Source organism: Varanus komodoensis, unplaced genomic scaffold (assembly GCF_004798865.1).
Source record: "Varanus komodoensis strain SLA01 unplaced genomic scaffold, ASM479886v1 scaffold1, whole genome shotgun sequence".
Lineage (NCBI taxonomy): Eukaryota > Metazoa > Chordata > Lepidosauria > Squamata > Varanidae > Varanus > Varanus komodoensis.
In genome coordinates, this window is record NW_025335268.1 from 13,020,892 (window position 1) to 13,045,202 (window position 24,311).

Consider the following 24,311-nt stretch of genomic DNA (forward strand, 5'->3'; position numbering starts at 1 on the left):
CATGAACTACCATGAAAGGTTGTCTTTTATTTTAAGGGTTGAAAACATTAAGAACCACCAAGTTGGATCAGACCAAAGGTCTATCTAGTAGTGCATTTGGTTCACACAGTGGTGAATCAGCTGCCCACTGATCCCACAAGATGTTAGTGCAGTGGCACACTCCCACCCATATTCCCCAGCAACTGATCAACACAGGCATACTACCTCTGATAGTGGAGGTAGCATATAGCCATCAGGACTAATAGGCCTCAATAGCCTTCTCCTCCATGAATGTGTTCAGTCTCTTTTTAAGCCATGCAAATTGGTGGCCATCACTATCTTTTGAAAGTTAATTCCATAGTTTAACTGCGCACAATGAAAAGAAATGCTTCCTTTTGTGTGTCCTGAATCTACCACCGATCAACTTTGCTGCATGAGCCAGGTTCCAGTATTATAGGCGAGGGAGAAAAACTTCTTCCTATCCATTTTCTCCACACTATTCATAATTCTATGCATCTCTATTATGTTTCCTCTTACTATTTTTCCAAATGTACGACTCTAGCTCTTGTAACCTTTCCTCTGAGGGGAGTGACTCCAATCCTTGATGATTCCAACTCTGCAATATCGTTTTTCAGGTACAGACACCAGAATTCTGAGAGCAGTCACATGATTGATTTGTATAAGGGTACTATGATCCTGGTATTTCTATTTTCAATGTCTTTCTTAATTATGCCTAATATGGAATTTAACTTTTTCACAGTAGCCACACACTGGATAGATACTTTCATCAGGCTGTCCGCCACAATCCCATGAACTCTTTCTTACTCACCACTAGCTCAGATCCCATCTGTCTATACCTAAAGTTGTGGGGGAGGAGGGAACAGTTGCTCCAATTTGCAGCACTCTGTACTTGCTTACATTGAACAGTATTTACCATTTTGATGTCCATTCTTCCAGTCTGAAGGGATCCTTTTGGAACACCTCAAAATCCCTTTGGTTTTAACCACTCTGAATACTTTGGTGTCATCAGCAAACTTGGCCACTCCACTGCTCACTCCTAACTGCATATCTGCTTTGTCTTCTTTAACCATTTACTGATCTGTAACAGAACCCCTCCTCTTAGGCATAGTGTTGCATTTGTGTGAGCTAAAGGGAATGCTTCTGTTGAGCATAAATCAGATACCTTCAGGCTTTTCAGAGCCTGGTGCAATTAGGAGGGGACCTCTAACAAAGAAAACTAAATGAAAAAAATGCAGAGCTGAAACAGTAAAAAATGAGTTTTCTAATCCCCTAACAAAAGTCTTCCTCAATGTTTTGGAATACAATAGTCAAAATAACCACTGGGCATGTTGGCTGGAACCACTGGGAGTTGAGGTCCAAATGATCTGGCCCTCAAAATGTTTGAGATTATGACTCCTTGGGACAGATGGATGAAGCATCCAGAAGGCAAGGCTGGTCAAGGCTGCCCTGCAATGACTGCATGGCTATGTGTTCAGAGATGCCACGGCATCTGAGAAGCCAAGACAGGTGGAAGTAAGGTGACAGGGTCCCCATATAACCACCAGCTATTTGGAAGATGCCTAGAAAGAGCCAAACTGTTACGTCTATATGTGGAAGTGTTTGAAGCATCAATATAAAATAGGGAGCTAGGAGGCTGTGGGCCTGCCCTTTGATCTCTCACTTTTAATATTGCACTACATGTTCAAAGGGAAAGCATAACCTTAATATCATCTAAGAGGTAGATAGTGGATCCCTAGCAGCTCTGTCCATACTGTGAACGAATTTGTCCCTATATAATCTGAATACCCTTTAAGTTAATAAAGGATATCCTCAATAAGTGTAGAAACTGGAAACTATCAGAGATAAAAGCACATGGCAATACAACTCAAAATTTGTTTTGTAATTTAATTAAACTGAAGACAGTACCTTCTTCTTGCTGCAGTAAATCTGCCATTTTTTCTCTGGAGGGAGTGCAAACATTGCCTCTCTGTTCTTATCTGTAAGATCCAATTCATCCTGGAAACGACAAGAAAAAGCACACACATATATAACAATGGCAGTAACAGTAAGTTTCACAAAGAATTTTGAAGGCCAACCTTATCTTCAGGCCTTCACTTAAATAGAGGATATTTAAACTCTCACAGCTTTGCCTTGCAATATATCTGCACTGTATTTAAGCACAGTGGAACAGCTATACAGTGTCTTCCAGGAGAAATTCTGCTGAAGCATAAGGATTATAAGACCTGCCACGGAACTCTTAGAGAATCATGTTAATAGGCCAGGTAAGTCACTGACATTTGTATGAAGCTGGATCACATACCACAATTTATCAGGCACTCCAGATTTTATTGTTGCTTATACCCCTACACATAGATTTGGACTGGTTGCTTCAGAATGTACTAGAAATTACGAGTTCACATGATATTTCTTTATCTGGTTCTGTTAACAACAAATGAAAGTAAAATTTAATAGCTGTACAGATTTGTCAAAATGTTAGCGTTAACTTTACCCAGAGATGTTCAGCTCATGCAATCTCCACAGAGCAGGGGTTCCACAGCTACATTCCAGGTTCTGCATACAATAGATGATATCAGTGGCATGGCCAGGGCAGGCCCTCCTATGAGACAAGATACCTCAGGGGGTAGCTTGGCAAGAGTGGCAGATCTTGTGTGTCTCACCATCAGGGAATCCATGCATCCTGATGCAGCCGCTGCCTGTGCTTCTCAAAGTGAGGCCCAGGGTGAATGGCTCCTCCGGAAGAGTCCTGCTGGCCACCCTCCTGCTGTGGCAGGCTACAGGAAAGCAGCCACTGCAGCTCTCTGGACCAGCTGCAGGTATCTTTCCTACACCATGGTCCGAAAAAGGCATGGATGGGCAACAACTCAGAGGAACTGCAATGGCCCTTTCCTGACTGTAGCCAAGGAGAGAAAGCACCTATCATAGGTCCCTGCAGTGCTGCCCACCTGAAGCCTGGCTCTGAGGACCGCCTAGTGTGAAGCTTCAGGAGGACATGCTCTCTGAGGAACCTTCCCAGTGCAGCTCTCTAGAGCTCAGCTGGCCTGAAGGCCTCCCTCTAAGGGGCCATTCTTGAGAATGAGGGATTGGTGGCCCTGAAGATTACCTGCCTTGGTACAACACAATGCCTCACCCTCTGGAAGAACCCTTCTGAGCCTTGGCAGGGGAAGAGAGAAAGCTGGCTCCAGTGGTGGATGCTCCTTCCTGCTCAGCAGTGGTGGCACTTCTATCCCTAGTGATGCCGGCACACACTCCCACCCGGCGGTGATAACTTGCACTCTTCTCTCCCAAGCAGTGCCAGCAGCAGGTCTTGCTCCAGCCCTGGGGGCGGCCATGCCTGCTGACACTGCCTCCCCATTCCTGGGCCATTAAGCAGGCTCACAGTGCCCTTTCAACAAATGCTAGGGGGAAAGCAGGGAAATATGTACACAAGATGAACTGTGCCAGTTTTGCCATATGTGTCTCATAGGACATGTTTTAAAAAATGGTTTTGAAGACAAAAGTGGCACAAACCCATCCTTTCATTTTCCAATTTCCTCCCAATAGTTGCCTCACAAAAATATAAGCTCAGATGCACTCTAGACAAATTATACAGCAGCTTTTACTGGGTTTTTAAAATAGCATGTGTTAAAAGCTGCACTGCGTTACAGTATATAGACGGTTGTACTGTATATAGAGCTTCTGTCTCAGAAAAGCCTTCCATTTCGTCAATTGTCCCACTTTCGCATTGTCAGAAAATAAGAGGGCTTTTTTCCAGGTTAGGTGGGGTGGGTGATGTAGAACAAGGCAAAACCTTAGAAGCAGAGAGGAAACCTGATGCTAAGGTGACATTGTGAGGACTTCGGAGGTATTAGAATAAAATCCTACCCTAAAGCAGGGACAATACCTCTTTAAGATGGTCCCACAATAGCTCATTTGGAAAACTTTCTGGATCCAGAAACTTGTGAAAACAGTGAACTAAAACTGCATACTGAGCCTGGTAGCAGCTGCTGACAGATTTAAAGGCCCAGAGAGATTTCAGCCACAAAAAGGTACAAAAGAAATACAAACAGTAACAAGGCTAGGTCAGTGCCAACAGCCCAAGGTAGGAGAAAGCCTGGGGAGGGGAGGGAGGAAGATTTTTAAAAACACATATAACTGTGCGTGAAGAGCACAAGCCATGTGGAAATGTTTAGAGTGAGTTTCCAAACAAGCGGGCAGCCAAGCAAGGCAAGGCGTTTTTATCCTTGCAATACAAAATTAGAAAACTTTGGGCCAGGAACACATTCTTGGGGCAAATGGAAAGAGGAGAGAGAGAATGCATGCCAGATCTTAAGGACAGAGAACACAGCAAGAGGTCAAATGTGTGCAAAGGATACAGGGTCACTTATGCTTGGGGATCTTGAGTCTGGCAGAAGTCCTGCATGGACTCACAGAAGCAACAAGCTGGCCTGTCTCAGCAAAAATTCCTTTCAAAAGGCACCAGTGCTTGAGGGAAATGCCAAGCCAATTTACTGTTTATTTGGCGAAGGCAAGAAACTAACTGGATTTTCTTCTCCATATCATAAAAACATCTAAGAAACTGGTGGATTGCTACTTAAACTAAAGGAAGCTTAATTCTACTGTCAAGAGCAAGTTGAGAACTTTGAGAAATATACAGTCCACTCCACATTAGGTTAAGGAAATCTTAATGATAGCAGACCTAGCCAGTCACACACAAGCTGAAATATAAGTACCAGCCCGACTGATCTTATTGGCTCAATACAACCTGAAAGTTAATGTTGCAATTCCAAGACAATTCTGAGGATGATCCATGAGACCTGAACTTTGATTACTCATCTGAAAGAAAATGCCCTTTGTTCATCCTATTATATAACACGCTTGAGATCCATCATGAATGTCTTGCAATTTAGCTAGACATTGAAATGGGAAAGGGGCATCCATCTTTCCCCTACTCACCATTTTTGGAAGGGAAGAAAAGCTAACAGTGTGGCATGGTCTTTTAATGGCCTCTAGTATGATAGTTCTAGTATTTAGGTGCTGCTGCTATTTCAGTCACTGGTAGAGGTATTGTTGTATTTATGGAATATCCTTTTAATTTATACTATACATTGTATTCTATGGCCTCCCAACATCATCTGCAAGGTGATGACTCTTCAGGCTCTGAGATTCTGCAGTCTTGGGACTGAGTCCCTGAAGGCCAAGCCCTTGCTCTTCTCCCCTTGCAGCAGGCATGGAAAGAACCATACAGCTGCCCAACCGACAGGTTGCCAGTGGGCCTTGCAGGCTAGGAGCGGGGAGGCTGAGGCAGCAGAGTTATGCCAGTCCCCACCAGTGCTCCAGCTTCCTCCTCTCCCACTCCCCAGTACAAAACCTAGATGGCTAACAACACACATCCAGAGAAAACGCAGGGTGTGTTGGGCAGTGGCAGGGAGGGAAGCTGCCATGCCTTGTTCCTGCTACTGGATGCCTGTAAGCCACTGAGCATCTGCCACAAGGGTGATAGGATTGTGTCCTTCGGTACGTAGAGAGTGAATGTCAGAAAGTGGGGTATAAATATTTAAAATAAATAATCAATTGTTCTTAGAAGTGGGGAGATCCAGAGAATATCCACAGGGAATAGCAACAGGACAATGTTTTGTGCTAGGGGTGGGGGATGAATTTGTTTGGCTCACATTTTAGTGCAGGCCCACCTAATTCACACTTCCTGAACTAAAACACAAATGCAAACATTGATATTATTTGGCCTTCACATTTCTCGGAATGTTGTAATGCAGTTGTTCAATCAATAATGTGTCCAAAAATGAAGATACTAGGGCAAAATGCACACAAAATGTGTCTATATTTGAAAAATAGTATGCCGAAGTACATTATATTAGGGGAAACTGATTGCTAAAAAAGTTGTATATTAAGAGAAATGTGCACAAAAAGGCATTCAGTTTTTGTTTAAGCTTAAAAATACACATAACCCAAACTGAGGTGGAAACAGGACACAGCAAACTTAAGATTGCAAAAAATGAGAAACAAAGAGAAAGAAATTTATCTCACCTTTTATGTCCTATATGTTTTTTTTTAACTACAATGTTATACCCAAGCCTACAGACCATCAGATTTGGCAAAAGCCCTCCCAGACTGGGTCTCCCCCTTCAAAAAAATGCCACATTACCAATATGCCAACAAAATACTCCAGATATCTAGGCCTTATGTTAGTCAAAATGGCAGAGTCATGAGCAGCACAGAACAAATATTTTGTGTCTACTACTTAAACCTTATTCAAGAATGTCTTTTAGCTTTTATGCTAATTTTCTATTACCAGATACCAGGATTTGGTTACAAAAAAACCAACAAAAATTTAGCTGTTACTATTCATACAGATAGCAGACTGGCAGCAGAATAGATCTAAATTACCCTGAGTCAATAGCAATTTACCTTAAGTATGAATGTTATTCTGGTCAGCTTTGTATAATTTGTATAACTGGTCTGTGGACTGCATACATGCAATCAATTTAATTTATATCCTTTCACTTCATGGCCAAAGCCCCACTGACAGTACAGTTTCAGTGGGGGGGATTAAAAATAGCTTCCCTCGTGTCAACAACCATCCTGCCCATGTTGCCACAAGCCTGCACCTAATCACAGCACAGTGTGAGCACATGAACTCCACACAAGATGTCACAACTCGGATGAGAGAGAACACAGTGTGGTGCATTTTCACTCTTTCTGGTTCCACATTGCACACAGAGCTTATGCGGGGCGGGGAGGAGAGAAGAAATGTTGATGAAAGTGTGCGCCTTTTGCATACAGAAAAAGAAACTTTACCAAAAATGTAAAGAACATGAGAAGTTGAGCACATTGCTAACCTTAGTACTTCTTGGACACCAAAACACTAACTAGTACTTCTTGCTGGGATGCCAAAGACCCAACACCAAATTCCACTTCATTTCTACAACTAGGAGTGCCAGAACAGAGGACCCCACACATGTAAGCAAGAGAAGAGAGTTATATCTCTGGGAGGTTCCTCTGAATGTCAACCCCATGGGCTGCTTGGAGGGTGGCAACAATGGGGAGGGCCTTCTTTGTGGTGGCTCTCATTTTCAGAACAACCCCCTACCACAGCCCACCTGGCAGCAAACTTGCAGTCTTTTCAGTGTCAAGTCAAGACAGCTTTTCATGTGGAACCCTTTAAAGATCTCCTTGGCTACCCAGGAGCCTGAGCAGATTGTCCAGGTGATTTTTTTTTTCTTTGTAGGGTGTTTTTACAGCATCTTTATCTATTTCAAATTAATTTTAAATTAATTTCAACATTTTGATTTCATGGTATTTCTGTGGTATTTTATTGTTTTATTTCATGCACTGTTGTAAACTGCCCAGAGAGCTTCAGCAATGGGGAGGTATAGAAAATACATACATACATACTGCAAGCTGTAATGTCTGATTGCTGTGAGCTTCTCTAACCACTTCTCCTTTGCTCTGCCTGAATACCGTGCCTTTTCCACACTGTATCGCTGTAGCAATCTTGACCCGCCCCCCGGAACAGCATGCAGCAGTGCCCTCCACATACATGCGCAAACAGAGGGGATACTCTCATCCCCAGCAGCAGGCAAGCTCTGTGCTGGCGAGGCACCTGGCTCCAGCCACGGTCTCTTCTGGCTGAACACGCATGAGTAGTTCTACCTTGCCACCCAGATACACTGAGCAAAATGAACAGCCACTGCACAGAGCCATTTCTGCAGACCATAAGGGCAACGCGTACAATCACTACAGTCTCCACTTCCCCACAGCAGTGGACAGGAAGGCAGAGGCGGGAGAAATTACTGAGCACCATTCTTAAGTGTCTCTTGAAGTCCAAAGGTGCAGCACATCATCAACAGCCGTGACTGGGAAGGAGCTCATGTCAAAACAGAACTGGCCTAGACAACCAGAGACTTCTACCGCATACTAGAGAATAAACATACAGAACTTGCTCTTTATGCATTTAAATCCTGGAAGACAGAGGAGAGTTTGCGGTTACCTGTTTAAGATGTTTCAAATGCAGCAATGTGGGATACTAAGGATGATTAACAAATGAGTCAAGTCTTCATTAAGAACTCAGATCATGGCTGGAGCCAGACAAGACACTGAAATGTGGCTGGTCAAATGGGCATGACAGTTTCCTAAGTTTTTCTACGAACATCAAACAACAGATGCACACAAGAAACAACCCCTGCCCCATCTGCTTTGGCAAATTTTCCAGGAATGCATTAACTCTTCTTCCACTTTTTGGGTAGATGACTTCAATCCATAGATTCGTGCCAATATGTAGCCTCCTGCACACTGGAATCAGCTTCTTGGCTTGCAGGAAAGCACTTCAAGATGTAAATACTACAGTAAAGGGCTGATTAAAAAGACATTTGCCAGAATAGCCTAAGGGAGAAGTTTAAAAAAAGAAAGATCCTCCAGCTAATTTCCTAACATTCTGTCTCGTTTTCAATTTCCTTCTTTTATTTTATGTTAGTTACAGAGGAGAGGACATGGTCAGTGGAAAACTGTTTCCAATCCAGGTTCTTAAACCAGAATGGGAAGGTGGCCTAGATTCGAAATGGCTGAAAACTCATGAAAATGAAAGATGGAAATAAAATCAGTGAACAGGAAACATAAAAAGGTATCTGGTGGGACTTAAACTTGCATTTTACCCTTGTGCTTGGGAGCATTAAGTGTAAAAGCTGGATTTGATCATGTCTATACATGGATTTCTCAATAAGAACATCCTAACCAGCTTTGAACTTTGCACACAAAAAAAGAACTTCGCTCAGAATTTTTGCATGAGAGTGCTTACATGAAAATAAAATCACAATAAATACTGGATTGGGGGAAGATATACTATAAGAAAATAGAAAATATATTTTAATATTTACATGTTCTATTGTACATTATGTACTGAATATATTTCATACAACTTAGTTTTTAAAATAATCTTGAAACAATTTGTAACTTTACAACATACATCAAAATTTTATCTGGAGACATATTATGATAAGAAATTATAAAATTATTGAATTTAGCATTTTGGGGCAGGAAATTGTAAAGGATATGCATCAACCTTGTGGCAAAGAAAAGGTTCTAAGGAAAAAACAAAACAAAAAACTATTATATAATAAATATATATTCTCTGAGTTGAATGTCTTGGCATGTTACAGTTTTAGTTGTACATGTGTATTTGCTGTAGGGTGAGGCACAGTTTACGTATTTCAAATGAGAACACACACTCTGTACAGGTCCACTCATTGAAGAACCATGACCAAGTTCAACTCTTTGGTGTATGAGGGGGGGGGGGCAGTCAGGTCTTAGAATCAGAATCACGGAATAGTAGAGTTGGAAGGGGTCAAAAAGGCCATCAGGTCCGACCCCCTGCTGTTGCAGGACACCAATATACAACATTCCACTCAGATGACTGTCCAGTTTCCTTCTGAGAGCCCATGACTTCTCCAGGCAACTGGTTCCACTGTTGTAATGCTCTGACAGTGAGGAAACTTTTCCTGATATCTAGCCTGAATCTGGTTTCCTACAACTTGAGTTCATATTCTGTGTTCTACACTCTGGAATGAGCAAGAAGAGATCTTGTCCTTCCTCTTTGTGACAGCCTTTGAGGTAATTATAGAGGGATATCCTATTCCCCCTCAGTCTTCTCTCAGGGTGGGACATGCCCAGTCTCTCAGTCTGTCCTCATATGGCTTTGTTTCTAAACCCTGGATCATCTTCACTACCCTCCTCTGAACCCTTTCCAATTTTTCTCCATCTTTCTTAAATCTTGGTGCCCAGAACTGGACATAGTATTCTAGATTCTAGTACTACTCATGACTTAGAAGTGATACTTCTGTTCATGCATCCCAGAATAGCATCACATTGTTGGCTCATAATTAGCTTATCTACAATAACTCCAAGGTCTTTTTCTTTTGTGGTACTTTTGAGCCAAGTATCCCCCATCTTATATTGATGCAGTTGGTTTCTTTTTCCTAGGTGGTTGACTTGGCATTTGTCCCTATTGAATCTCATTCTGTTGCTTCAAGCCTAGCATTCAAGTTTATCACCCCTGGATCTTCTTTCTGTCTTCCAGGGTGTTAGCTATTCCACCCAGTTTTGTATCATCTGCAAATTTAATTATTGTTCCCTGTACTTCCTCATCTAGATAGTTAATAAAGATGGTTAAGAGCACTGAGCACAGGACTGAACTCTGCAACCCCCCACTAATTACTTACCTTGCTCCAATTTGAGAAGGTGCCATTGATGAGCGCACTTTATGTCCAATTTAGTAGCTACTTTTGGATCCATCGAATAGTTGTTCTATCTAGCCCACTTTTTGCTAGTTTGCTTTTCAGGATGACGTGTGGCATGATGTCAAAAGCTTTGCTAAAGTCAAGACAGACTGTGCCTACTGTCCATTTGGGAGGTTACCCAGTTGCTGTGTAACATATTGCATGGCTCTAATATAAGCCAAATTATTCTTAAGATTGCTCATTAGACACAACTAATGTTATTTTTCCTTATTTAAGCAAAACTAAATTCATGAAATCCAAAACGATTGCCAAGTTATTTACTAGTACAGGGCAATGGTGTTACATTTTGTACTGGAAATTATATTAATGAGATGAAAGCATATTAAAAGGGTGCAATTCACATCCCATTGAAGTCATTATTAGAAATATTCCTTGCCCAGAATTAGGTATCAATTAAGGTGAATTATACTCTTCACTAGGAATCCAACAGGGACTTGAGATCAATTTATACCCTTTTTGTATCTCTGTCCTCTGATAAGAGATAAAAATGTTTCCTATGCAGCAGAATCTCATTTGTGCAATCCTTTTGTTTGTAAGAGTTTGTTCAATTCTTACTTAAAGAAGTCATTTTGTTGCTACAGAACAGAAACTGATTTGTGTGATTCTTTAAAACAAACTATGCAGAGCATGCTATTCTGCCTACTGCAGGTAAGGTGCAGTATAGAGCACGCTAGAAAACAGTGAGGTCAGCCACTTGCAAAGGCACCCAGATTGGCAAAAGGCTCAACACCTTCACATGGCTAATGGTCAGAGATCATGGAGGCTATAATGAAAAAAAAAAAATCTGGATGGTACCATATGAACCACCCAGAGATCCCGTGAGCTATGAATCCGCACAGAAGTGCAATAAATAAATAAAACTGCAGTCCACTGCCTTAATCTGACCCATACTGCCAATAACCAATGACTGGTTTCACAATCAGGGTTTGTATCCTGCAGCTGGCTTTCAAATCCATGTGTGTGCAGGATCCCACTGCCATCTTGAGCATCATGGACATGAGCTGGTGGGAGGCATTCCTGTGCAAGTCCTCTTTAAAATGAATAATAATTGTGCAGAGGCATTCTCATGCAGCTACTCTTAGTTTCATGGGGGCGGGGAGCACAGTGTGGGGGAACTGGTTACTGGCCTGTTGCTTATGGGTTTACTTTTGCCTTGTAAAAATAAAAATGAACACCCTCTAGCATCAATTGTGCTTTATACTGTTTTACCCCTCACTTTTTACAAGGCAGATGCTATGACCTGTGTTCAGAATCTTAGCTCACCAAACCTTCCCATTTCAGCCACATTTTTGTGATTCTTTGCTCCTTTCCTCTACTCCCTCCATCAGCCACAGCTGCAATCCTTTTTCATTCCACTGAAAACTTGACAGGTGGGAGGGAAGTGTCTTTCATAGGAATGTTTCTCATTTCATTCTGGGAATAGTACCACATGCTGTATTTAAGTCTGTTGGGTGTTCCTGCTTGCACCTAGCCCTTACTATTTATAAGTGGCTTTGGCAGAGAGCTTGCTATAAGAAGGTATGAACAGGACCAGTTATTCTACTTTTAATGAATGGTTTTTATAACAGCGCAGTCATTTTCTGGAGCCTAGGTGGTGCTTTCCACAGGGGTTTCTGCACTAACATCCAAATGTTTATAGTTTGTCTTATGCTCAACTGGTTTCAGCTTGCAGACCTCCTGGTTTTGCTCAAAACAAAAATGTCTACTCCCCAATCAGGGTTGCTGTCATTTTGTTGGCACTGCAGGAACGGAGGAAGCTGCTCTGCATTGAGACAGATCGTTGGTCCATCCAGCGCAGCCCTGTCGACATAGCTCAGCAGCAATGCTCTCCAGGGTTTCAGGCAGGCATTTTTCCTGCTCTAGGTGGAGATGCCAGGGATGGAACCAGAGACCTTCTGCATGCCAAGTATCTGCTGCACCACTGAGCCACAGCCCCTTCCATTGTGACTTATCCAGGTGCATGTTTTTTCGTTCCAGGAAGACTCTACTGGATTATGTAGTTTGTTTCATTTGGGTTTCCTTCTTCCTCCACGGTACTTTTGCCATGGCAAACACAAGCTTTCACTGTATGAAAGAAAGTGCAAAAAATGGTCTGAAGGCACATGACGCATCCACCATGTTGAAGCTAAGCAGGTCTGGGGCTAGTCTGAGCTTGGTGGGGAGACCTCCTGCATGAAGCCACCTTGACTTCCACAAAGGGGGAAAGTTGGGATATAAATAGAAAAAATAAATAAATATACGCAGAACAACCTGACACAGTGGTTTTGCCCCAACCAAAAGGAGCACAGTAGTCAAACCACAGTGAGAACCTGAACAAGAAAATACAGGAGCACACTGGGGCAAACCTCACTGCTTCCAGTGAAGGAATAATTTGAACACAGCTGCTTTCAGGAAGGAGGTTAGTTGTGACTAAGTGCTTAGATCGGAAGGATGTAGTATTCATCTGTATATGCTTGTTAGCAGTCAAAACATGGTCCCAACACATCACAGGATGCCTAAAAGCTCACAACTACCCTACCAGATGGCTGTGTGAACTGACTCTAAGCTGTGAATAAATATATTTTCTGGGTACAGATTTCTAGAGATTACATTAGTGAAGCTGTTCCTATGCTTGAGCTCTTGTCACTAGCAGTACATTACACAATATGGGTGTAGGTTAGCCATGGACACAGCCAAGCCCACTTGCAGAATGGATAGCGCTGCTTTAACACCCCACTGGCCTTTCATACAGGTTTGTTATTTTGCAGAAACAGATGCAGAGAGGAAAGATTTCAGGCAAATTTGTTCATAGCACAAGGGAGCCACCAGCTTTCTGATACGTTGGTCAGATATGCTGAGGGTTAAAGCAGTTTATACAACTGTCTCCACTCCACTGTCTCCACTCCACCTTCACTGCAAACAAATGCTGCCTTATTTTTTATTCAGACACTGCTTCTTTGTATACCTTATAATGTAATAAGCATGCATCCTGAGTGAACTGCAGGAAATGCAAGGATCAATGCCCTGGTCCAGTCAACAGTGGGTTATATTGGCTGATGCTCTGACAGGTATTTATCTTCCTTTGCTCTCCTTAAAGTCTTCACAGTCTTTCAATCTGCTAGCACGTCTCATCTATCATGTAAGCTATCTTCCATTCTCATATACAATGATCCTGCTACATTCCCTTCCTTCCTTTCAACATGAAAGAAGTTTAAGGGTTTGTCCATGTAAAAGTCAGCCTCTGCCCATTTAAAAAACTTGGAAAGCATGGGCCCAAACTTTGCCAATTACCAAGTATGTTAAATGGGGAAAGGGACACACAGAATTTGACACATTCAGCCAATTCTGTACTCTAACAGCAACCTGGCCTCAAAGGATGATTAGCTCCAGTGCTTATGTGAAATGCTTGGCATTAAGTTTCCAATTTCATAGTCACATGAAACCCATGTTGCAAACATACTTGTCATTTGATAAATGAAGAAAGTGTATCACAAAAGCAACTCCAAGTGGGACAGCAAAGGGTTGTGCCTTGATTTTTCAACACCTCCAGAATACACCTTCCAAGGCCTTCTAGCCCATCACCAGTATAATCACGAAGTCAAGACCTGAATGAGTGCAATTTGTGCGCCGCCTTGGGGTTAATGGATGTAGACTAAACCAAGTCTTGACATCTTTTGCCTTGAAGAAAGTACAGAAAGAGAGAAGAAGATTACCAACCTAGCATCACAGTCCTTTCCAAAATAGGTTCTAATCCAGCAGAACTGTTATGGTGTTAACAAGTTTACTAAGTAAGACCATATGGCAAACAAACTACTTATATTGCCTAGCAGATACATTCTTGTATTAGTAACAGGCCTGGGAATATTCTTTTGAAAAGCATATTACACTTCATCTCACCAGCCCATCAGCAATAAATGGATTGGAGAGTTTATTTTGTGACAAGAGTTCCAGATTTTTTGGCATAAAAGAGTGAGGTACTGTGAATCAGGACCACAGATTATAAAAATAAGTGTTATATCCAGCAGTAGGTGTGGTTGTTATTTTTTTCTTTTTCCCAATACCATTAGACGAAGCACCGGGAATTGGTTCAAACATGCTGTGTTAACACCTCTCCTGATTATGGTTCCATTAATACTTAAGAGAATGTTCTCAGCTAAACCACCCAATTTATGCTGAACATGGTAGACCTCAAAATGCTGTTTCAGTCATGCAATATCCTGAGGAAAAATCTGAAGAAAATGAAGCATAGGCTGCTCCACCCAAGGAACAACTATCACTTCCATATCTGCACCCTCCCCCACCGCACACACATACACTAGTATTCTTGGTTTCAGATGACCAAGTCTCCAACAGCAGTTTTATCTTGCTGTACCTGCAGAATCCAACAGGCACAGCCCCTTTAAAGGAATATGACCAGCTCCTGCAGGAAGAACAAGCCCCAGCTGTCTACATATGGCTTCAGCCCTCCACTGAGCTCAGCTCTTCAGCTCTCTCATCCTTATTGTTGTAGTACAGAGGAGGAGCTCCAGCCAATCCTGACCTCTGCTTACAGGCACTTGATCCAACCCGACTTGACTTTTTCTGCTGGGACATGACCCTGCCTAGCTGACTTTATGTGCTCCGTGAAGATTCAGCCTCACTGCTCTGGCCTTGCCTGTGAGTTCCAAGCCCCCATGAAGCAGGATAGTTGTAGGAAAATCATATGCAGCTACTAGCTGGTGTGGTGCTGGACTGGGGACCTGGGAAATCTGGGTTCTAGACCCCAGCCAGCCATGATGTTTACTTTAGACCAGTCACAGACACTTAGCCTAACCTACTTCACGGAGTGCTGTTTGTAAGAATAAAATTAAAAGTGGAGCAGGACTGTCTAAGCTTCCTTGGGTTCCTCACAAGAAGAAAATAAGGTGGAATATAAATGCAATGTAATAATACTACTTGCAGTATCTTCTTGTGGCCTAGAGACACACTGTTGCCCTTTTTGCATGAGGTCTCATGGAGGTGAACCGTTTAAGCCAAGAAAGAATGTGGGGCCCCACATACTTCTCACTTACTGCCCTCACTCCTCTTGTCTGCACACTTCAGTGCTTCAGCCAGTTTTCCATTACATCTGACCTAGGAAACTGGGATATTGTATATCTAGGATCCAACCAAATTCAATCATGCATAAACCCCAATTTTCCAGTTCATACCTAATGGGTGTATGAGATTGAGAGCACATAACATTTGCAGAATTCTGCCTAATGGCTTTATGGCTTATCCATTAGCTAAGACTAGAATCCAAATGGCAGCTCAGCCATACAGTCACCAGGCTGACTTCTGCAAACTGTTGCACTTTCAGCCTCATCCACTCCTTCGTCACTCTGCCACAGATATACTCTACTGAAAAAATTACAGACACAATACATATGGCATGATCTGAACACTTGAAATGCAAATTTTAATAGGACAATAAAAAACAAAACACTGAACTTACACTTGGGAGAAAATTGCTTTGCTTCACAATCACATGCAAGGAAAACCTCACTCTAGTAAAGTTGAGGCTGAAGGCAGACATTTTAATTGTATTATAAGTGGAATTTTGAACACATGTTTACCATGAAAACCACTCCAGAAATAGAGAACGCGAGCTCAAGCCACTTCCCAGGCACTTGATGATGCCTGCCTGTCCTCACAGTCAGATTCCATATACTTATTCTAGGTGCAATATGTGGATGTTCAATACGCATTACTGTGATGGTGTTTGTAAGGTCACAGTCCTCCATGCGCTGCAAAGATGAGCACATTTTTGGATGCACTTGCTGTCACAAACAGCTCGAGAGCAACCCTAACAACTCAGAAAAACTCTTGAGATAATAAGCAGGCTCTATCATGGCAGATGCCACACAGATTCTTATACTCTGGCTCTTTAAAATGCTCTTTGTTTCCACTTTGTCTATTCTCCCTTGCCCTCAATGGGCTTTCCAAATTCTTCGAGCTTGGGAGAAGAGGCAGTAGTTTCCCTGGCGATGCTACATGGGGGCAGATCCCCTCCCCTGGTCATGATGTCAACACTGCTCTCCTCTAAGCAGCCTCACCAGCAACTCGGCATACCTGACAAGGTGAGAAGCTAAACTGAGTGGTAGTGTGGGTCTAATGGTAGGGAAATGTTATGATAATTCTCATCATACAGAAAGTGCTACCTCTGTAAGGAAGAGAGGTGGTTTCAGGCTAGCCCTCCCCGATTTGTCTTTTCCACATCGGTTGGTCTACAACTCACAGCCTTCCCCAGCCAGCCAAGTCACAGTCCAGCATACCTGCTGGACACCTGACTGGGACAGGCTGCTACACATCTAATTTAAGGGGGTGCAGGATTCCCTCTTCTCTGCTCTCTTGTGAGGACTGTTAGCCTCTCATATTCCACTTCCACATTTACCTGCAGGAGGAAAAACACCCCCCACAGTAGTCTGCATTGTTGGACTCTCCTGGGGATGGAGCTGTGCACACCTGCACTTCAGAATGTACCACTGCACCACCAGTTGTAGCCCAACACATCTGGCTGAGGGACTGTGGGGCTTGCAAGCCAACAGATCTAGAAGCCACCAGGTAGAAGAAGAACCTGGCAGAAGGGAGAGGAAATTAGGACCTAAGAGGATCCCTTCTGGAACAGAACAAGAACAGTTACATACTTTTGTGACAAGATCAGCAATGTCACACTGTTTTTTAAAGGAATGTTTCAGTGAAGACCACCTTAGAACATACTATATAATAGGAAGCATATGGCAAGCAACTAGTATAATTCACCCTAGAAAAAGCAGGTTGCTTACCTGTAACTGATGTTCTTCAAGTGGCCATCTGTGTAGTCTCACATATGGGTGCTGCACCTGCGCAGTGCCTTTGGCCGGAAGATTACAAGCTAACGGTTTTTGGCAGAAAAGCTCCGCTCCCCCTCCCTCATGGCCTATAAAGAGCGGAGCGTCTGCCATTTTGTTCAGTCTTTTACGACCGAACGTACGCCCCCATGTGGAAAAAATATCCCTACTGTAAATGATATCGGTACCAAGAAAAAATGGAAACATTCGATACCGACGAAAATGTCCACTCACCGACACTGAGCGGGGCCGGCAGGTGGTTGTGTGACTGCACAGATGGCCGCTCGAAGAACATCAGTTACAGGTAAGCAACCTGCTTTTCTTCGTCGTGGCCTCTGTGCATCACACATATGGGTAGATTAACAAGCTTACCATAATGGAGGAGGGGAGGTGTCCTCAACGAAGAACAGATGAAAGAACGGCTCTGCTGAAGGAGCAATCTTGTTGAGCCCGAACATCTAAACGATAATGTTTGGCGAAAGTGCAAGGGTTCGCCCAAGTAGCAGCTCGACATACATCATCAATCGGGACTCCTGATGCGAAGGCAGATGAGGCAGCAACAGCCCTAGTCGAATGGTTTCGAGGAGCTGTGGGTAAGTCAATCTTAGCCAGTTGATAAGATAAAGTGATAGTATGGACTATCCACTTAGAAAGTCTCTGCAGAGTGACTGGAGCGCCTTGATCTCTGGTAGAATATTTAACAAATAGTCTATTTGAGCACCGAATAGATTCTGTCCTAGATCTGTAGAAGGCTAAGCAGCGCCGAATGTCAAGTGAGTGCAACGATCTTTCTAACGGAATCGACAGAGATGGAAAAAAGGCAGGTAAGATAATATCTTGTCCCATATGAAAAGGTGTGGACACCTTAGGAAGAAAGGATGGGTTGAGCCACAGGACGACCTTTTCTCTGTGAAAATTTAGGTAAGGAGGGTCTATGCGGAGAGCGCAGAGCTCACTGGCCCTTCGGGCCAAGGTAACCGCCACTAGAAACGCTGTCTTCCATGAAACAAGACGCAAATTGACTGTTGCCAATGGTTCGAAAGGAGCTCTTGTAAGTGTTTGCAAAACAACAGAGAGACTCCAGGTAGGCATTACTGGCCTGATTGATGGATTAAGATTATAAAGACCCTTAAGAAACCTCTTAATAGTAGGTTGAGAGAAGATGGGTGATCCATCCACCATGCCACAATGATAGGCGATTGCCACCGTATACACTTCAATTGAAGATCGTTTCAGTACAGAGTGGTGCAGTTCTAATAGAAACTGAGGAATTTGATGTATCGATGATGTAAATGGAGAGAACGAACGAGACTTGGCAAAGGTGGAAAATCGTCTCCATTTAGCTGCATAGGACTTCCACGTAGATGGCTTTAAAGCGGAATCAAGGATGTGTTGAATATCCGGATGAAAGGTCGGATTCGACGGAACAATCCTTGGATCTGACAGTGCTGGAGGATCGAAAGAGGAAGCCGCGCCAACCCCAGCGGATTCAAAGGCCCTGAACGCAGCGGATTCGAAGGCAGGATTCGAACCACTTGAAGTTGCTGTCGATACAGATGGAGCAAAGTTAGCTATCGGATTTGCCACGCTGTTAGGTTCAACGATAGTACATCTGGATTGCGAAGCGTACTGTCCTGTTGGGTTATGAGGTACGGAAGCAGTGGAAGATGAAGGTATTCCCCATGAGAGATGTCAAGCAGTGTGGCAAACCAATGTTGGCATGGCCACCAAGGGGTAATTAGTATCCCCATGGCCCGATCATATACTATCTTCGCTATTACTCTCATCACAAGAGGAATCAGCGGGAAGGCATAAAAATTCAGGTTGTTCCATGGGATCATGAAGGCGTCCCCTAGGGATCCGTACCCGATTCCCGCGCTCGAACAGAAAGCATCGCACACCTTGTTCTGTTGGGTGGCGAACAAGTCCACGTCGGGGAACCCCCAGTGATGAAAAAGATTGTCGCGTGTCTGAGGATCTAGCTCCCATTCGTGAGAGATGAACATGCGCCTGCTAAGGAGGTCCACTTCCACATTGTCCGTACCAGCCAAATGGACTGCCATTAGTGTAATGTCTCTCGAAATGCACCAGTCCCAAATCTGCATAGAGTCGGGGACTTCGTTCCACCTTGCTTGTTCAGATAAAAGACGGTGGCTATGTTGTCCAACGTTATCTGAACGACCCGATGTTGGAGAACATCCTCGAAAGAACATAGGGCTTTGAATACTGCCAACAGCTCCAGGAAGTTGATATGATTCGTGGATTCCTGATGAGTTCACATGCCCTGGGTATATAGGCCGGAGCATACCGCTTCCCACCCCAGAAGAGACACGTCGGTACCGAGGGTTATCGATGGGCATCGGGGCCTGAAAGGAACCCCAACAGTCAGATTGGCTGGGACCAACCACCATAGTAGAGAATGGAGCACCGAGGATGGGATTCGAAGCAACTTCGACGGTGGGTCTCTCTGTGGGTGGAACATCTTGTTGAGAAATAGTTGTGGCACCACAGCAACGGAGGAACCCATATGTCCCAGAAGCCTCTGGATGGACTTCGCTGGAACCGTCCTGTCTCATCGCATTCGATGAATGTGGCGAGCGAGAGTCTGTTGTCTGTCCTGAGAGAGGAAGGCTTTTTCCAGTGTCGAATCCAAATGGGCTCCGATGAATGTAAGTGTCCGCATCGGAAGAAGAGAAGATTTCTCGGTATTAATGCATAGGCCCAGATAGTCTAATAAGGCACAGGTTGTACGGATAGATGTGAGGAGACCAGGACACCAGAAGCCAGTCATTAAGGTAAAGGTAAACTTGTATGCCTTGGAGGCGTAGGAAAGCGCAGACAGGGGCCATGCATTTGGTGAACACTCTCGGAGCGGTGGCCAGACCGAAGGGTAGAACCGTAAATTCGTATAAATCGAGTGCAACAGCAAAGCGAAGGAAACGCCTATAACTGGGGTGAATCAAAATATGGAAATAAGCATCCTTCAAGTCCAATGAGGCAAACCAATCCTCTTTCCTTAGCAGCGGCAAAATATTTTGAAGGGTGGTCATTCGAAACTTTTTTGTCACGATGAATCAATTCAGATTACGTAAGTCCAAAATCGGACGTAGGCCACCATCCCGTTTCGGGACTGTAAAATATCTGGAGTAGAATCCATGGAGTCCGTCATGTGGAGTTACTTGACGAATCGCTCCTTTACAAAGAAGTTGTTGTATTTCATTGAGCAATACCAGCGAGCATGATGTAAACCAGATTGGACTCGATGGAGGAATGATGTCGAATTCTATCCAATAGCCGTGCTGTATGATGGATAATACCCACCAGTTAGATGTGATGGACTCCCAAATGGGGAGTCGGCTTCTCAGCCGGTCCCCAAATGAGAGGGGGGTGTGTATGGAAGGGGTCAGAGGAATGGTTCGCCAGTCCCGTCAATGTTGCCTCCTATCTCCATCATAACGGCGACGGCCCTGTTGATAATGTTGCTGGGGCTGTTGATGGCGGCGTTGCTGTTGCTGCGGCTGGTGCTGGGGCTGTTGCCTAGGCTGATAAGATTGTCTATAGGATGGACGGGTCCATTCCCACTTACGCCTAGGTTGAGTCTGAAGCTCCATCCGTCGGGCCGTCATGCGGGACTCGTGGAGTTTTTTCAGCTTGTGGTCAGTCCTGGAGTGGAAAAGCCCAGATCCATCAAAGGGCATTTCCTCAATTCACCACTTAGTCTCCTCTGGAAAGTTGGAACTCCTTAACCAGGCATGTCTGCGGAGAGAGACAGCACTGACCAAGGCTCTTGAGTCAGTGTCCACATGATGCCTGGCTGTGGACAACTGCTGGACGGCGACCTGCATTGTCTCCTTTATCAGCACCTTCGCCAGATCACCCTGGTGGTCCGCGAGGGTAGAGACGACGTTGTGGAGGCGTTGCATTATGAAGTATTGGTACTTCGCCAATGTTCCCTCATAGTTGGAAATACGCAGCCCCAGGCCTGAGGCTGTGTAGACTCTCCTGGCCAGGGAGTCGATCGTACGTCCCTCTTTGTCCCTTGGTGCGGTGTGGCCTCTTGCCTCTCTACCCTGGGGGGACTCCACCACAAATGAGTTCGGCTTGGGGTGGCGGAGGAGGAAGGAAATGTCTTCCTCCCGAACCCGGTACATGGATTCGTACCTCTGAGACGTGGGTTGAGGGTGAGAAAGCAAGTCCCAGGGTTGCATCATCGCCTGTCATAAGGTGGTAATCAATGGCAGGACGATTGAGGTGGACTGCTCCCCGCGGACGACATCGTAAAACTTGTCCGTAGAAGGTCCAGACGCCAGACAGCATCGATGTCAAGGAACTGGACAAGCCGGGACATCAGCTCTGTGAAGGAGACATGGGACTCGTCCAGTGACGCAGGGCCCTGGGAGGTCACAGCGACGTCAGGAGAGGTTGAATCAACCTCCAAGTCGTCGGAGTCCGCACCATAATACGGAGGGGCCGAAGACGAGGACTCCACCGGAGAGACGGACCAGCTACTTTCATCCCGAGGAGGTATCGGGGATGCGCACCTCAGATTCGAGGACAGTGGACGGTCACGGGAAGGTGGTGAAGACTGACCCCTAGGTACGCGATAGTACCCGACAGAGTGTGGTTCGCCCCAGGACGGATAGTAGGAGTGATGCCATCTCTTGGATCGCTGTTCCATCGAACGACTCCTTTGGCTCCTAGGCGGGAACATCTCCACATTCGCCTCCATTGTGGCTGCGTGCATAGGTGTGGGCGACCTAGCCCTGGGGGGAGAGTCTTGAATTTCCCCATCAGAAATTGACCCCCGCTGAAAAGTTGGAAGCGGCTCAGCAGGAAGGTCAGCCACACGTCTAGGGGACCCTTGAGGGGCGACCCTCATAGCCACCTGGAGCACTGGATCAGGTGGAGTCAGTACAGAGACTGCCACCGGTACCGAGGGGGCCGTCGAACCTGAATCACGGTGTCGAGGGCGCTCCAGGTCCTTTGACTTCTGCGTCAGTTTCGGAGGCTTCTCCTTCCTGGCTTTCTTTGCTGATTTGTCAGATTCAGCATGCTTACGCTTCTCGCGCTTTTTCTTTGGAGAAGCAGGTGGAGCCCTCATGGTAGACGCGCCTTCATCCAAAGGGCGTGAGGGCGGATCCACCGTAGCAGAGCCAGGCTTCGGAGCAACGACGAGTGGGTCGGACTGCATGAGAGCCCAATCCCACAGGAGCCTCCACAGGCGATTCTCACGGTTTTTCCTGGCCTGCTTAGAGAAGGCCAGGCAGTGAGAGCATTTGTCAGTCCAATGCCCCTCCCCCAAGCAGAGGAGGCATAGGTCATGCGGGTCGGTCGGAGACATCTTCGACCCGCATTCCGTGCATTTGCGGAAAGCCGCTCGCTGTGCCATTGTAAGAAAAGAAGAAATAGAAGACACTGCAGAGGGTAAGAATATATTTTTGGTTTGTTTGTTTGTTTGTTTTTTAATAGAAGATCGAAAGAGAAGGTAGAACGACAGCGAACTATAAAACTAACAAGAACTATAAGAACTAGCAAGAACTAACAGGGGTATAACAACTGGGAGAATAATCAAGAACAAGAACAAGCTAGACAAGCAACGGTCAGAGCGATAGCGAAAGTGGCACGAGGCACAGCGAACAGCGGTCACAAAGACTGAACAAAATGGCGGACGCTCCATTCTTTATAGGCCATGGGGGAGGGGGAGCAGAGCTTTCCCGCCAAAAACCGTTAGCTTGTAATCTTCCGGCCAAAGGCACTGCGCAGGCGCAGCACCCATATGTGTGACGCACAGAGGCCACGACGAAGAATTTTAAATACTAGAAAAGGGACCTTGTTTCATTATATGAATGAAACATCCGAACAGAAGATTTTCCATAATTACATTCTCCCTCCTCAAGCGTTTCTTAATGTGATTTCATTTCTAAAGTGAGCCATCCTAGGACTCAAGCTTATATCTGTCTGCCCATTACGCCCTTCCCTTTCTGCTGCCTAATAGTTTTCTACTTTTGTATGCTCTCATTCCTGTTCATTGAGATGCCATCATTATGTACTGATGCTTTTGTTGTCATTTGTTTGAATATGTTCAAATGTGTTCTCTTTTCTATATTTTTAACAGTTGCATGTTAACAGTCTTTGAGGCCTTTGGGCCAAAAAGTAGCATAGGACAACACATTTCTGTTGGGCAAAAATTGCACTGGAGAAATAGGCAGTGCCTTCTGCAGAATCTGATTACTGTAAAGGTTGAGCAGACTGTAGAAGCAGCAGCAAGCTTGGAAGCTAAGCTATGGGTAGACCTGCAGCAACATCCTTCCCTTCCCTTCGAATATCTAATTCAGCTTCAAATGTCAGAAAATCCAGACTTTCAAAAATTTTCAGTAACCCCTTCCCATTCAAATCTGCTCAGCTTCCATCCTTTGCAGGGAGAAGCACAGCCCAGATTCAGGAATAAGGAAATGAAGCTCAGTAACTCTATGAAGCAGAAGCATTTGCTACGAGGCTTGGGCAGCATGGAATACAGCACTGTCTACTTGACCCAACAGAAACCTCTGGAAATAATACTGCAGAACAACATCTGCTGCTTCAGCAGAAACTCCCCATCCCTGCTCCCCCCCCCCCCACACCTTTTCCTCCACTCATTTTCCATCTCCCTCCTCTTCTCAGCCTTTGTTTTCCAACGGCAGGGCCCTTCAGATGCGCCCCTGTCAGGGAAGCTCAGTGTGGGAAAGGTCATTAGGAAATAGCGGCTACTTTTCAGGCTCCCCGCCCATCCCCCTTTTCCTCTTCAACAGCCCCCTTTACTGCTCAGCTCTCTAATGAGTCCAGAGGAGACGCAGGCAGTTTGCACTTCAGCTCCAGCCAAAGCACATCGGCACACACCTCTCTGATCGCTTCCTGCCCAAAACAAAAGTCGGCTGACTCGGGCCACTGAATGTAGGGGGCAGGAAAGACTGGGGGAGAGAAGACAATTGCTGCACCCAGGCTAAGGCCCCATGCCAGAAGCAGGCTGCATTTCCAGGGCAGGGCGTTGGTGTCACCCTCTCGCTTCCGCGGCAACTCTATCCCCTCACATGCGCCCTACTTGCCAAATGACGTTGCTGAGCAAAACCCTGGCCGGGCGACACGGCCTTGGCTAACCTTTAATGCACTTGAATGACATTGCACAAAAGCACTGGAAGACGAGCAAAAGACCCGCGAATGG

General features: G+C 44.9%; 1 protein-coding gene across 10 annotated transcripts in view; it reads right to left on the reverse strand.

Annotated features, from left to right (window-relative positions):
• Positions 1-24,311, reverse strand: part of DAAM2 (dishevelled associated activator of morphogenesis 2) — a 273,375-nt gene that overhangs the window by 124,911 nt on the left and 124,153 nt on the right. For all 10 annotated transcript variants that reach the window (XM_044442145.1, XM_044441957.1, XM_044442055.1 and 7 more), the window contains one exon: positions 1,906-1,995. In XM_044442145.1, the coding sequence (XP_044298080.1) occupies positions 1,906-1,995 (90 nt within the window). The remainder of the gene's footprint in view (positions 1-1,905; positions 1,996-24,311) is intronic.